Source organism: Seriola dumerili, unplaced genomic scaffold (assembly GCF_002260705.1).
Source record: "Seriola dumerili isolate Sdu_G_001 unplaced genomic scaffold, Sdu_1.0 BDQW01000089.1, whole genome shotgun sequence".
Taxonomy (NCBI): Eukaryota; Metazoa; Chordata; class Actinopteri; order Carangiformes; family Carangidae; genus Seriola; species Seriola dumerili.
The window spans coordinates 337,133-351,107 of record NW_019174344.1 but is presented as its reverse complement, the minus strand read 5'-3'; the positions used below and the strand labels follow the sequence as shown (position 1 = coordinate 351,107).

Sequence of the window (13,975 nt, the reverse complement as noted above, 5' to 3'; positions counted from 1 at the left end):
GTATTTTGCATTTATCTGGACTTTGCTGAAATTGTAATTTTATCTTTATATATGGACAGTTCTGATAAGTTTAAATTGATGTTTCTGCATGGTTTCTACACAGTACTGAACTTCTTTGTGACTATGATGCAATTCTGTTAAACTATGACATAAAACATTTGTATGTAGGTCAGTAACAACATAAGCCAGCACTTGAGTTCTTTGTTGTTTTTTTTTATTGTTTTTTTATTGATTTCCTCATCCCAGTCACAAAAGCAGATCACATGGCCATATAAATGGTAAGCCAGTAACTTTGGCAAACATGGTTTTTGTTGCAGTCAAAGAGAAAAAAATATGAATAGAGCCTTCATACCTGCAACTTCTGGGACAAGGGAAGGACAAAAATAGCGATGAAATCCCCAGATGCACATCAAATGATACAAGAATGAAACCTGTCTTCCCAAAGGCTGAAGACATGTTTTCTCTGTCACACTTCAATAGTAAAAGATAAGTTATCAGTGACAATGAGTATCGCTCATTCTTTATTGGGGAATTCCTAGTTTACTTTTGCATAAGTACAGGCTTCAAATCCCAGATGAGCCTCATCGTGTGCCAAAAAATTATTCTTTACATTCCAGTTTCCAATAAACAGCATGTTGATCAACTTTTGTTACATGAACTTAATACTCAAATACTCAAATGACAACTGATAAATAAATTCTATGGTTATCAAGTTTCGATGGTCTGATAAGGTGCTGCTCCAGGCACTGGCTTGATGTTCTAATTTAATGCCAGCATACCGATCAAATTAGGTAACCAGTGTGCATCATGAAATTTCAACAACAACATCAACATTTTGATGTACCTTTCTCTGGCAGCCAGGGGGTATTTCACAAGACAGGAGTAGGATGTCAACCAGATAACCACAAAGAGTGGCATGAAATATCTTGTCAAACTAACTCATAATCATCATCAGTGTGCATAATTCGTGACTTTAACTTTTAAACCCAATATATAAGTTATGTTTAATAGGTTGAGTAGCATTGTACTTTTTATTTAATTTATATTAAGTTAGATGGCTAAACATCTAATCCGGCTTTGTGAAATACTGTACCACCCCAGGTGTCTTTTAAATTAAAACGCAAAGTTCAATTTCAACCGAGCTCCATGACTGATCTTCAGAAATTCAGCTGAAAGGTTACACATTAAGTGTGCGCCACATTATACACAGCATACAGTAAGTAGCTGGGGCTCATGGTTCACTTTCAAAAACAAGGTGCTGTATTTGACTTCAAATTTGACTCAGTCATCCCCACCTTTCCTGTGAAACTGTCACCTGCATACATAGAGTCGGTGGCCACCTGTGCACTTGTAACAGCGTAGGCTTGGTAGCAAAAGCAGGTTCTACTGGTTACACTTGTTGTACTCAAATGTGTCATGATTATTATTCAAGTCATTATCCAAATTTAGAACAAGTCATTTCAAGAAATAAAACGATAATAAAAATTAAAAAAATTAAAAAAAACACTCTGACAGCTGAAGTCCCTGAAACAAACAAACGTCCTCTTGGCACTTTTTTCTAGTGCTTTAAATAAAAGCTGAAAAAAAGGTCTGGTAACATTAACGTTCTTTGGTATCCATGAAATGTAATTTTCCCACATCCTAAAACTCAGTAAAAAATCTGTAGTATATGGTACATGAGCCCATCCTAACATTGAACCTGTGTGTTATTGCTGTTATTGCTAGATAAACATAAAGTTGGCAGAAAGCTAGAATCCAAAAGAGTTATTAAGTCATAAACACTTTGTCAAGCTGACCTGACCAAAAGAAGCAATATTTAAAACACCAGTCCTACTGTGACGGTGTAAAAACGGTTTTCTAATTTATTGTCACTTGAGTAATATGTTCTACAAACTCAGACCAGTGTTTTGGTTTCAAGGTGCATTTTCTCATTAACTACACTTTTGATAGTTAAGCTCTCCTGTTGAAAACTAGAGCTCCTGGTCGAACAACGGCAGCTCTCTTCTCCTGAGGATCTTTGAAATGGACATTTTCAATGCACTTGGTTTTGTAAAACACTGTGCCATCTGGTTATATTTAGTCCGTTTTAGTCAAAAGCATCTTCTATCATTCACCATCTTAAATACAATCTGATGTTTAACGAGAAAACCTCCTCCCTTTTTGGTGATGTGCAATTCCTTTAGCCAAAACAATACAGTGTGCTGGTAGTTTCACATAATGCACTTTGGCTTTCATGCCTTCAGTACTTTACAGTCATTTAAAAGTTCTGAATAAAAAACAGTTATTTAGTCAGTGTCCTTTACTAATTACTGGTCTTCAGCTTGCTGCAGAGCCTGCATGGAGAACCATGGCCTGTCTGTAAGCTTCGGTTACATTATCACAGTCTGTGATGGAAAAGGCGCTGTCAGCCACTCCAGACTCATAGCAGTTCCAGGGCCTCAGCAACCCATCCCCAAGAATCCCATGTTCTTGGATGTCCAGCAGGTTGTCTGCAGACACACACCCTCTCATGCTGGCCTTGGCTGGTTTATCCATTTGTGTTGTAGGTCCCACACGGTCTGGCAGATCCAGCTGATCAAAGGACTCTGAAGACAGAATGCTGTCCTCACTGATGGCACCACTTGGTCTGGACCTGGTAACGCCACAGGGTAAAGACACTGCTAACTGGTCTAAAGAGCCAAACTCCTGCAACCCACCTGAGGAGAACTTTCCATTACGCTTCAAGATGCCCTTCCTATAAGTTGGTGCTGAAGGGCACTCTTTATTTTGTGGTACCCAGCCTGAGTCACTGTTCTCAGGAGAGGAGGAGTAATATCCTGACTCTTGCTCTGTCGGCTTCTTTAGGATACCTTTGCGAGGCAGCATTGCAGCTGATGGGGCATTAGATGGTGCAGACAAACCCAAAATGTTCTGAGGCTCCGCTGGACCTGCAGCTGGGGTTTCACTCATCACTTTCTGTTTCACACTGTTACGTCTCTTGAGGATACCCTTTGAGGGACGGCTGTCTGTGCTTCCTTCATGAACCGTCTGGGAGACATTGTTTTCCTTTCGTGACCTTCGCAGAGAGCGCTGTCGGACTACATCCCCTCCACCGCCGCCCTGTGAGCGGAGCAGGCAGCGCATCTTCGAGCCATTCTCCAGTAAAGGCCTGGATGTACGACGGAGCCAACCAGCAACACTGGCCAACCCAGCAGGGTGTGATGTTGATGGAGAGACTGGTGAAGAGGTGTGCTCTGCTGAACTGCTCTTCGCCTCTGCCAGTAATGGCTGCTGGTAACCCCAGTTGAGCCACCAGTGTCCTGCAATCTCCTCTATAGTAGCTCTGCGCTCAGGATTTACCATCAGCATCCAGCGGATAAGTCCACATGCGTCTGATAGAAATAGGAATAAAAAGGGAAATCGACATTGTCACAAAATTAAGTACAAAGTATATATATCAGAGTGATGTTTCAGTCCCTTTGAAGAAGAGTTAAACTGAAAAACTCACCAGAGGGGTTATTGGGTTTACGGTAGTTTCCAGTGCTAATCTGCTGAACCAATGTCTTGTAGTTGTTTCCATCAAATGGCATGGTGCCATGAACCATAGTATATAACAACACACCCAGAGACCAAGTGTCCACCTCTGGCCCACGGTATGGCCGTCCATTGACTATCTCTGGGGAAGCATACAGAGGGCTGCCACAAAAAGTTTGAAGATACTCGTCGCCATGGTAGAGGTTTGACAGGCCAAAGTCTGCAATCTGCCAAGAACAAGAAACAGACGTCAAAGTTGAGCCAAGTCAGATCTGTTATCAGATTACTGCAGAGAATATCCAACTTCCTAAAAGTTTTCTATGTGCATCACTATCCCCTATCAATTAGTCTTAAGAATGATCATACTACTGATTTCAAATATTAAAGATTTCATGGTGATATATTAAACTTTACTACCTTTGTAACAACCATCACACACTATCATTTATAATCTCACCGTTACAAAATAAATTAAAAAAAACAAGACAAAACACGGAATATATTTTTAATAATCATGACTTTGTGTGTGGATGGCACAGGTGTTCAAATGCTCATTTATTTCTGTGCAGGCTTGTTCCTCATACATACCTTAACATTGCCGTTGCCATCTAGTAAAATATTCTCCAGTTTCAGGTCCCGGTGTACTATTCCATTCTTAAAAAAAAAAAAAGGAAGAAAAAAAAAAAAGATATCAGTTTTCCATAACAATGTAATTTTTACAATAATAAATTCTCCACCCAGGCCATTACACATCAGATTACTCGAAAGGTGTCTGTAGGATTAGTTTTTACTGGGTCAGAACACATTCTTCTCCAAGTGAAGATTGTTTTCTGGTACGTCAGCTATGCTCCATTGTCCTCCACTCTGCAGGGGGGAATGCCTTTGACTCAGGCAGAGTTTGAATCCGTTTTGCTTTCAAAAATGCGGGTCAGCTACTTCTTCCGTATGGGTACTTGTTGTAGCAACGGACACATTCTTTTGTAGGGTTGTGTTAGGTAACATTTTAATTGTTATTATAAAAATGTAGGAATGAAGAAATTCACCACCATGCCAAATGTAACAGATAAAATGAATTTAGATGGCCTTTTCCTAACTGCTTTACAAAATATGCTTTATTAAACATCAGCACTCAATAAAAGTAAAAAAAAAAAAAGACAGATGGTTAACACACAATATGACAGGACAATTTACTCTGTAAACATTGTTCAGCAAACAAATGCTGTGCAAAGTGCTGAAGAGCCACACTAAAACATAGTGTGCTCTAAATGTTCGTCATCACACAGCTCTGGACTACAGGAACAACTGATTGTGTGTGTGTTTCTGTGTGTGTGTGTGTGTGTGTGTGTGTGTGTGTGTGTGTGTGTGTGTGTGTGTGTGTGTGCGCGCACGCGCGCGCAGAGCCCTTCTGTTCCATCACACCCTCATTAAACTGTGAGACCATGCGTGTGTGTGCTGGGACGGCTGGCCTTTAGCCCTGACGCTAGCTCTCTACAGACCAACTGTTCATGTCGCCCCGCATCGTTCTCACAGGCTCCCTGTTCAGAACAGCAGGCTGACAGTGCACAATACCCATTATGTAACTTTGGGGGTGCCAGGGCCCTGGAAAAACAACAACGAGCTGAGCAGCCAGTCTGAGTGGAGCTCTGCGTCATTAGGTGTGACGTCCTGGCCAAGGGTGAAGATTTGACAAGGCTAATATACTGTTACTCTACCATGCCTACAACTTAAGTTTTTATGCAAGATTTACAATTTCCCCTTGATTCTGCTTCATGTAAACAACTTTAAATATTCTGCATGAAAGCACTGATTTGCCTTACCTGATGGCAGTAGTGCACAGCTGATACAATTTGTCTGAAGAAGTGCCTGGCCTCTCGTTCAGAGATGTGCCTCTTGTCACAGGTGTAGTCATACAGGTCCCCACGGCTGGCGTACTCCATCACGATCACTATTTTGTCCTTGTTTTCAAATACTGAAAGAACAAAAAAACAAGAACACCTTTCAAATCCAACTGATAAGCCAAATACAACTGAATTAAATTATCTGCAATATTTATCTTTAAAACCTGCAACTCCAAGCACTAAAAGAGGACACTGGACTGTGCAGAGCCTCTTACAATATTTACACATAAATACAACGTGTTCTGAACAACCCCTAGTTCACACTGATTAGGATAAACGAGGCCCCACGATGACTGTTCTGCATTGAGGTGGAGAAAGACCATCTCATCAGGCGTGAGCGGCACTGGAAGACACAAGGCTCTGCACATTATCCTGCAGCGCTGAATGGGTGCAGCAGAGTACCAATGCTTATATAACCTAGCACCGGTCTTCAGCACAAAGAGTTGCGTGACCAAACTCTGACTCTCAAACAGAGACTCATTGAGATGCGCCTTTTTCCTGGTGTCACATTTCACTCAGCGTGTGGCTTGAAGATACAGCCACCCAAGAAAGGTAAACAATGAAACACAACCCAGACACACACATGCACACAAAAAATCATTAAGGTTTTGAGAACTGTACCTTCATATATGGTGATGATGTGTGGGTGGCAGAGTGAGGACATGATCTCAATTTCTCTGCGAATATGAACCAGGTCTTGCTCATCCTTGATCTTCTCCTTTCTGATGGACTTTATGGCGACCTTAAAAAGAAAAGGAAAATTTAGTCATTAAGTCAGTAAACCGACTCGGTAATGTCAGTTTACACAGTAAGATTTATCGCCCTGGAGTCTAAAGAAATCAGCAGACGTGTGTTTGATTGCTTATGAATTCAACTTTTCATTCATAAGGATGAGAGATGAACCATGGGCAGTGAACTGAAAACTCTGCTGTGTTGTTTCTAACAAGGCACAGGGAACGCCGGGGCAAGTATTGTCTGCTGTAAAGAAAATCTATTGTCTGCTGGTATGTCTGCCAGGCCCATAGAATAAGGAATTTTAAATCTGAATAGCATCTGTCTATATTCGTAGACCTGTCATTTAAAGGATTTTGACAAGTCTGTATGCATGTCTTTATGTAGTGTTTGTCTATTTGAAGCTCAGATGCCTGGGATTCCTCTGTGCACTGAGTGCGTCATCAGTCTACCCCAAGGTTAAAGGGTGTCATGAGGCACCAGATGGCACTGGCGATGGGGTATCCTTGTTTGCCCTCCTTTAAAACCCTCAAGGCAATAGACATGGTAGAAATGAGTAAAGCAACGACTTGTCATATCAGTTTCAACACACGACTGTCTCTCGCCATGAGTCACTGTCTGGCCCGGGTGCTTCTCTGGGTCAGCACAATATGCACACCACACAGACCTTTCTCCTGATTCTGGGAACTGAGGTTTCCTGCGTTTGTTTGCATAGCTGTCGGATGGGCTGAACTCACACTCATGATGAGTTCACACCCCTGTGAGGTTATGTGTGTGTGTGTGTGTATGTGTGCGGTCTTTGTCACTGTCAGTCTGTTCCACACAGTAAGCACTGACACGCTGAAAACTTTTTTATTTCACACAGTGGTCTCGTACAAAGACACTAAAACCATATTTTCGCACTTAGGCCGGTTGCACCAACTCTTCCTTAGTTCAAACCTAGCCTGGTTATAACATTTACTAAATGAAATTTATGCATCACTTAATGAAAATGTGTTGCACTTGCACCTTACAAACTAGTTCTTATGCAACGATTAATTGTTACTAATACTTAAACCAAATAATTTGCAGGTGTAACTGATGCATAGCTAACGAAACAACTAAAAAAACTTTGTCAATAGCCTGATTGAGCAAATAATGTCATTCATGTTTCGCTCAATCGGATATTTGGTTTCGTAGTATGACTACTGCTGAAAAAAGATATATTAGACAAAATAGTTAAGACTGCATCTAAAATTACTGGCCACTGTTTCCAATCACTCTCTTCAATTTCTAAAGTTCGGCTTCACCAAGAAGTCCTGAATATTGTTAGAGATGATTCTCGCCCAGCAGCTCCTCGTGAGGAATCGCCCTCTCAGAGGAGGTTAGGTCCACTGTTTTGAATCTGAACAGTTTTAAAAGTTGTGAATGCTAAAGCTCGGGCACTTTAAGGCACATTTTGGTTTTTGGTTGATTATTTTTGTAATTACTTATAGTTTGCATATTTATTATGTTTAGGTCACTTGCAGACCTCTTCCACTTAAGTTTTTTTTTTTAAGCAAATTTTTTACATCTCTGGTACTTTGTGTATTTTAAAAATGTTCCTATGTATATGGTTTTATTATTGTTGTGTTCGTACTGTTGTACTGTGAGCACACTAGGCAAATTCCTAACAAAATTTTTTGTAATAAAAGTTAACTCAGTGAAGATAATTGGTCCTTATAGCCTCGTGTTTCTTAGCAACTGATTTACACCATGCTAAAGTCTTTACAGACTAAAACATTTTAAGGCTTAACTGCGCAACCTGATTTAGTCAACCAGTTAACCAGCTAGTTGTTCCTAAGAACTTAGGAAGGACCTCACACACAAACTTAGTAATGGATTGCAATAGCTGCCAGCCATTGTAGGTGATTAATAGAGCCGTCCTGTTAAATGTGTGAAGGCGTACATAGCATACATGTCATGCACCGAGTGTGAGGTCAACCCTTCAATAATCTATGCTGAAACCCCCCACCTAAATGGGTTATGTAATCAAACGTATGCACTTAGACAATAAGAGCAAATGTGTTGCCATAGTGCACACAAGATGAAGTCCTCTTTTATGTTGTGTCACTCCCTGTGTCAAATTACATATCATTGTCCATTATATAATAATACTAAGGTAGGTGGACGAAAACAAAGCAAATGAATGTTTCTCCTTTTTCTACCCCATACTAACTGCTGTTTGTTTGGTGTGAATTCAAAATAGGCTTTCGAGCTAATCAGTATTTTGACATTTGAACATGTGTCTGAGGCGTGCAGATCGGGAAGCTGCCCGCAGGGATAAATCTCAGACACCAGCTCATATCATAAAAAAAACAGAGCACAGCAGCAGCAGCCAGACGTGTCAGACAATGTGAGCGCAGTAGACAAGGCTGAACATGAATCACAGCCTGTTTACTGTAGGTACAGGAGGGAAATTCCTGATACTTTTTTCATTCACTTCCACTTACAACAAACATGATCTTTCAACACACAGCACTCCTGATAAAAGTGACTCTGATTTTCATCTACTTTGCATTTCCAAATGGAAATTTAAAACATTAGCTCATGTAAACAACACATGCAACAGTTTGTAGTCCTACATTCAGCCACCAATAAATAAAATAAAACAATAAAGCCTGCCTTTATAAGGGTTATTATGAAACAGTTTTAGAGAGGTGCTGAATAAACTTTATGGTCATTTTGTAGGCTGTAGTCTGCGGTGCTCTTGAACTGTACTGCATTATGCTTCTCATATGTACCATAGACTTATTGAAATATGCACATTATCCATTCATAGCTGTTTAAAAAGATTTAAAAAGTCTTATAAAATTGACAGATTCTGTTTGGGGTGGAATACTGGGAGACTTTATAATCCACAAAACACATTACCATTTGTTTGCCAACTTCTCTACATCCCTTTTAAAGGCTTATCTATATCCAGTCTGTTTTAAATACCTCCCATTTCCCCTTAGGTCATAGGGAACTGGAATCCACCTGAAAGGCTAATTGTAATTTCCCCTCCTCCCTTCATCATGAACACAGAAAGATATTTACCTAACTTTCCTGTCTAAAACTTCCTCCACGAACAAATTCACTTAAACGTTCCAAAGAAACGCCTTTCCTTTATACTTCCTTTAAAACTGTTGGAGGTGATTAAATAAAGCTTTTTGTCAAGTGAAAGATTTACAGCAATTAATTTTTGGCCGGACCGCAACAGTGGAGCCCGCCTTGTAATCGCAAATGTCCATGACTGACTGAGTGATCATATTTCCGCCACTGATCAGCCAAATGCCACGTGACTGAGTTGAAGTTTCCCCATTGACTGTTGCTCTTTCAAAATTAATTTGCACAAACAGTTTCTAAGTTAACATGTCGTCTTAATGGGCTGCGTATCAGCCACCATTTCAACATTTTGCACATTGATCATACGCTCTCCAGCCATATACTAGGTTTTGACCTAGTCTTGTTGCTTTAGTCTTTGTAGGATGACCTCAAACATAAGTATTTATTCTGTTGTCAACTGATCTTTCATTTTACTTTGATGGACCACAAATAACCTGTTAAGATAAAACATGGGGATGGCCTGTGGAAACTGGTACATGAGAATACTTCTATTATTCTAATTTGGTTTACACAGAGGATCAAGACTGTGCTGTGCTTGTGCAAAACTCAAACCGATTAACAAAGAGTATTATTCACACATTTCTTAATTCAATGATAAAATTGCTTGAAATAAAAAAGGACTACATTATTTCATATGGGTTGCAACTCACAAGACACAAAACACAGTGGAAACTAAGAAAACCCCCTAAAGCAAACACAATGGACTCTTGTGCAAACTTAACTTGGTTTGTCAGCTGACAAAGACTTCAGCAGTAGACACACTACTTTTATTATTTTACAATTCAGCAACATGACTATTTCCACTAAGAGAAACTAGCAGCCAATAGTATATAGTGTTTTTTTTCTAATTAACATCCAAATGTAGAGTACCTGTGTGCAGACAGTAGGTCCTCTAAAAATAGCCCTCTATCTCTAAACAACAGGTGGCCAACAGGACAGTAAAGCAAACAGACCTTAATACTGACTGCAGATGTGCGCACCGTTGATAGAGGTAAATAGTTGGATCACACAATAAAAAAAACAGTAAGCGGAGGTGTGTTATATGCTTACCAGTCTACCGGATCTTTCCTTGGCTTTCTTCACCTTGCCATAGGTTCCTTTCCCCAGAGTCTCCAGAAACTCGTACCTGTGCTTCAGGTTGTGTTTGTGGTGGTGTCTCTTCACGGCTTGCTTTTTCACCGGCACCTGACACGGAGCTTTCCCAGCGGGAGTATTTTCATCGGGTGAAACTCCCCCGACAGATGGCCTACAGTTTGATGAAAGACGGGCAGCATTTAAGCCATCCATCCTGACAAAACGTTGTTGTCCTTTTTTTTTTTTAATTATTATTATTTTCGGACGCAGGTTTCCTTGTTTAGCAGCATTCCTCTGTGCGGAGCCCGGGTCGGTGTTGGAGCAAGCTGCTTCCAAAGGTGCTCAGGTACAGTTCAGATAAAGGTGGAAATATAAGATGTTCTTTTACCGGCTGTAAAGCATATTACTATAACTAAATGTTGAAGACAGAAACCGGAGCAGCAAATCTGAAGCCCACAGCGTCTGTCCTCTTCGTCGCTCTGGGACCTACTAGCAGCAGGTACACAGCATGCTGCGGCGAGAGGAGCGGAGCACGGACTACAGACGGACACGTCAAACAGCTTGGGGGCGGTTCAGGTACACAGGAGCGTTTGATCTGCTACACCAGCCGGGGCCGGTTACTGTAACATTACAGACTGAAATCAGTACGTGTGTTATATTGCGTAGCTCTCTCTTTGTGTTTTGTTTATTTATTGTAAAAGTATCTATTTTTCATTATGTGTTTTCAAGACTCCAAATTTAACCCAAATGTAAGTTCAATGGTGCTTCAGTGTTGTGTATGATTAACTAGCCTATAGTAGTAGCAGCAGTAGTATGGATTAATCATGTTGTTTATAAAATGTCAAATACAGTGAAAACTGATGATACGATCTCCCAATAAGACTTAAAGGATTATTTGATAAACAAAATAGCTGCCAATTAATTATTTGTTGATCGACTAATTGTTGCAGGTCTAACATTAATAGCAGTAGTGGTACATAGCAAATAGATGTAGAAAGATGTAAAAGAAAGGGCAGGTGTAAGAAGTAGCTAAGCCAAATAAAACACTGAATGCAGATCTAAGCTTTTGTGCAACTGCTGTACAATCGGTGTGCACGGAAACGTAGAACAAGCGCACCAACCAAACAACTAAAACCAAATAAATAGTGTATAAAACAGTTAAAATAAGCTCCATCTTGACTTACTACAAAAGGGAAATGCCACTTAAACATGAATGTATTACTAATAATAATATAAAAATTTAATCTATAATAGTTTAGAACTCACAGGAGACATTGTGGGTCTATGGATACTTCCCCCACAGCTAATAATAACAAGAGAGAAGAGAAGAGAGAGAAGAGTGGCAATGAAAGTAAGGTGAATAACCGGTTAGACTATTACTATTAACTTGTTGATCATGTTGGCAATATTTACTTTATTTATTCAACAATAATTGAACTTTACACCCATTGATAATGTCAAATTACTGTGGCCTTTTCCTTGAATTATCCACTTCTAAAAAACAAAACAAAAAAAAATAAATATTAATGAGCTGGCTTCATTTTCCAACATAACCTACTGTAGAATATATGTTTGCAAGAAGTTGTATTAGTCATGTCATTAAAGGTATAGGCCACTAGAGTTCAGCATGTAGTCACTAGTTGCAAGAACGTGGGTTAACTGATTTGGACCAGTAGATTTCACGAACAGAAAACCTGAAACAGAAAGTGACTCTGTCCAAAGTCATACTACACTACTTCATACATACTGACAACATGAACAGTTTTATTATGTCCAGTGTTTATTATCCTATCGATCCCACTGCTTGAACAGAATGGTTCAATTTAATATTCAGTACATAATTAAAGTATACAGAATGTAACATCATTTCAGACACTGCTGATGAGTGATGAGCAAACATCCTTGATTCAGATGTAATATACTCTGAGCCAGTTGGCTGCTCTCTAATTCAGTATATCTGCCAGAAGAGGGGGCTCAATGGAGTCCTGACACCATGCCCAAAACTGGTGATTTCTTTTTCTACATCAAAATTACTGCAACATCTGAACATCAGAAATGTATGAGATATGAGTGGTATAGGAAAAGTGAAGTGGAAAAACAAAACTATAGACTGATTATTCTGTGAGAAAAGGAGAGAACAAGAGTTCTTTCATTGCACATGGTCATTCTTCTTTAAGCTCCATTATTCACAGCAATTACATTCACACGCTGATGATGGCGTATATGATAATGTGTCGTGTTCCTTTGCCATACACGTTCATACACTGGAATTAATAATATGTGCAAATTAATTAGCCATTTAAGCGAGCTAATCAGTAATTCAAAGTCAAAGATGACACTAGTATTTTTTTTCCCTCTGTGAGTTTTATTGGGATCCTTACGGGAGCTTATTATTGCCAGAAGACAAAAACAAAAAAAGAACAATTAAAAGTTATAAATGAAATAAAAACCAGTTGAAAGTATGAAATTGTAAATCAAAATCATGGGATACAAAGTCAAAATCTTAAATGGGCGTATCCTGACTTTTAGTCCCTGGTAAGGGTCATGCTCCAAACAATGAATACATTTCCCATAATGCAACTAAGAAGCAGTAGTGCAGAGTTATGCAAACCATCTTCCCCAGTGCTATCAGATTTTTCGGTGAGCTCATTGGATTTGTATTAACTCTTGCTCCATCCTTTAATGTTGTATTTTTTAATAGGTCAGCGATGAAGCTGTCCTTACGAGACTAACTCGAACTTCTCTCAGACCTAAGAGCTGTTTCAACCCTTGTGAATTACAAAGACTGCCTTGCTGAAGACCTAACACTTGGGAATCTCAAAGCAATGACTGACACACCATTTGACCGTTTCCCCTGACTCAGTCTTAGGATGCATACTGTACCTGGCCTGGTAAGTACAAAACTGCAGAGAATCTTGAGTAAATAATGTTTTTGTAAAAAGGAGGACTTTCAAGTTTTGCATTAAGAAACTTTTTAAACTTTTAGCACAGTTTGAATGTCATTATTCAGTACTTACTCCAATGCAATGTTGTAAAAAAAGAACTGCAGTACAGTGTGTGTGTCCTGCTCCTGTCTGTAAAGGAGCTGAGTCCTTGGGGTTTTCCTCATAATTTCCCCTGCGCCTCTTAGTATTTACCTGCTAGTCCTCATCCCTGCTCCTTTGTGGAGGAGCTGAGGCCTGAGGTTGAGGGAGTAAACTCTTCCAACCTTTGAGAAACTGAGAACAGAGTTCAGGTTGTTCCACTTGCTGCTCAGGAAGCTTCTGGTGCTGAACAGGTACCTGTGGGTTCCTGACCAAGCGGCCATCAGCTGCTGAGTAGCAGCAGCAGGACCACAAATGTGAGCAGGAAGAACGTCAGGAATATGAGCAGGAACACCAACAGGAGCAGCGAGGGGAGCGCCAACAGGAACAGGAGGATACAATCCAATATAGTATTGATAGTGAAGTCAAGCTTCAACAAACAAATTCAGGGTCCCATCCACACAGAACAACAGACCCCGATGTGTTTATACATGTATGTCTTTTCTTCATGACATCTAACTGATTAATCAACTAATTATTTCCCCTATTTTAGTAGGCTATTGGCTTGTTTCTGGCTGTTTCAGGAAATAATGATATTGTCATTTATAT

General features: G+C 39.9%; 1 protein-coding gene across 1 annotated transcript; it reads right to left on the bottom strand.

Annotated features, from left to right (window-relative positions):
• Nucleotides 1-192: 192 nt before the first annotated feature.
• On the bottom strand, nt 193-10,949 carry nuak2 (NUAK family kinase 2). The gene is made up of 6 exons (XM_022745685.1): nt 10,320-10,949; nt 6,033-6,153; nt 5,331-5,482; nt 4,102-4,167; nt 3,488-3,740; nt 193-3,371 (listed from the first exon to the last, which is right to left on the bottom strand). The coding sequence occupies exons 1-6, from the start codon at nt 10,554-10,556 to the stop codon at nt 2,317-2,319; spliced, it is 1,884 nt and encodes a 627-aa protein (XP_022601406.1). The 5' UTR covers nt 10,557-10,949; the 3' UTR covers nt 193-2,316.
• Between the last annotated feature and the right edge of the window lie 3,026 nt (nt 10,950-13,975).

Coding starts and splice junctions, on each gene's coding strand:
- nuak2 (XM_022745685.1), bottom strand. CDS start 10,556: ATGGATGGCTTAAATGCTGCCCGTCTTTCATCAAACTGTAGGCCATCT. Junction 6,154..10,319: donor AGGAAAGATCCGGTAGACTG/GTAAGCATATAA, acceptor TTTCTTTTTAAG/GTCGCCATAAAGTCCATCAG. Junction 5,483..6,032: donor CATCATCACCATATATGAAG/GTACAGTTCTCA, acceptor TTGTTCTTTCAG/TATTTGAAAACAAGGACAAA.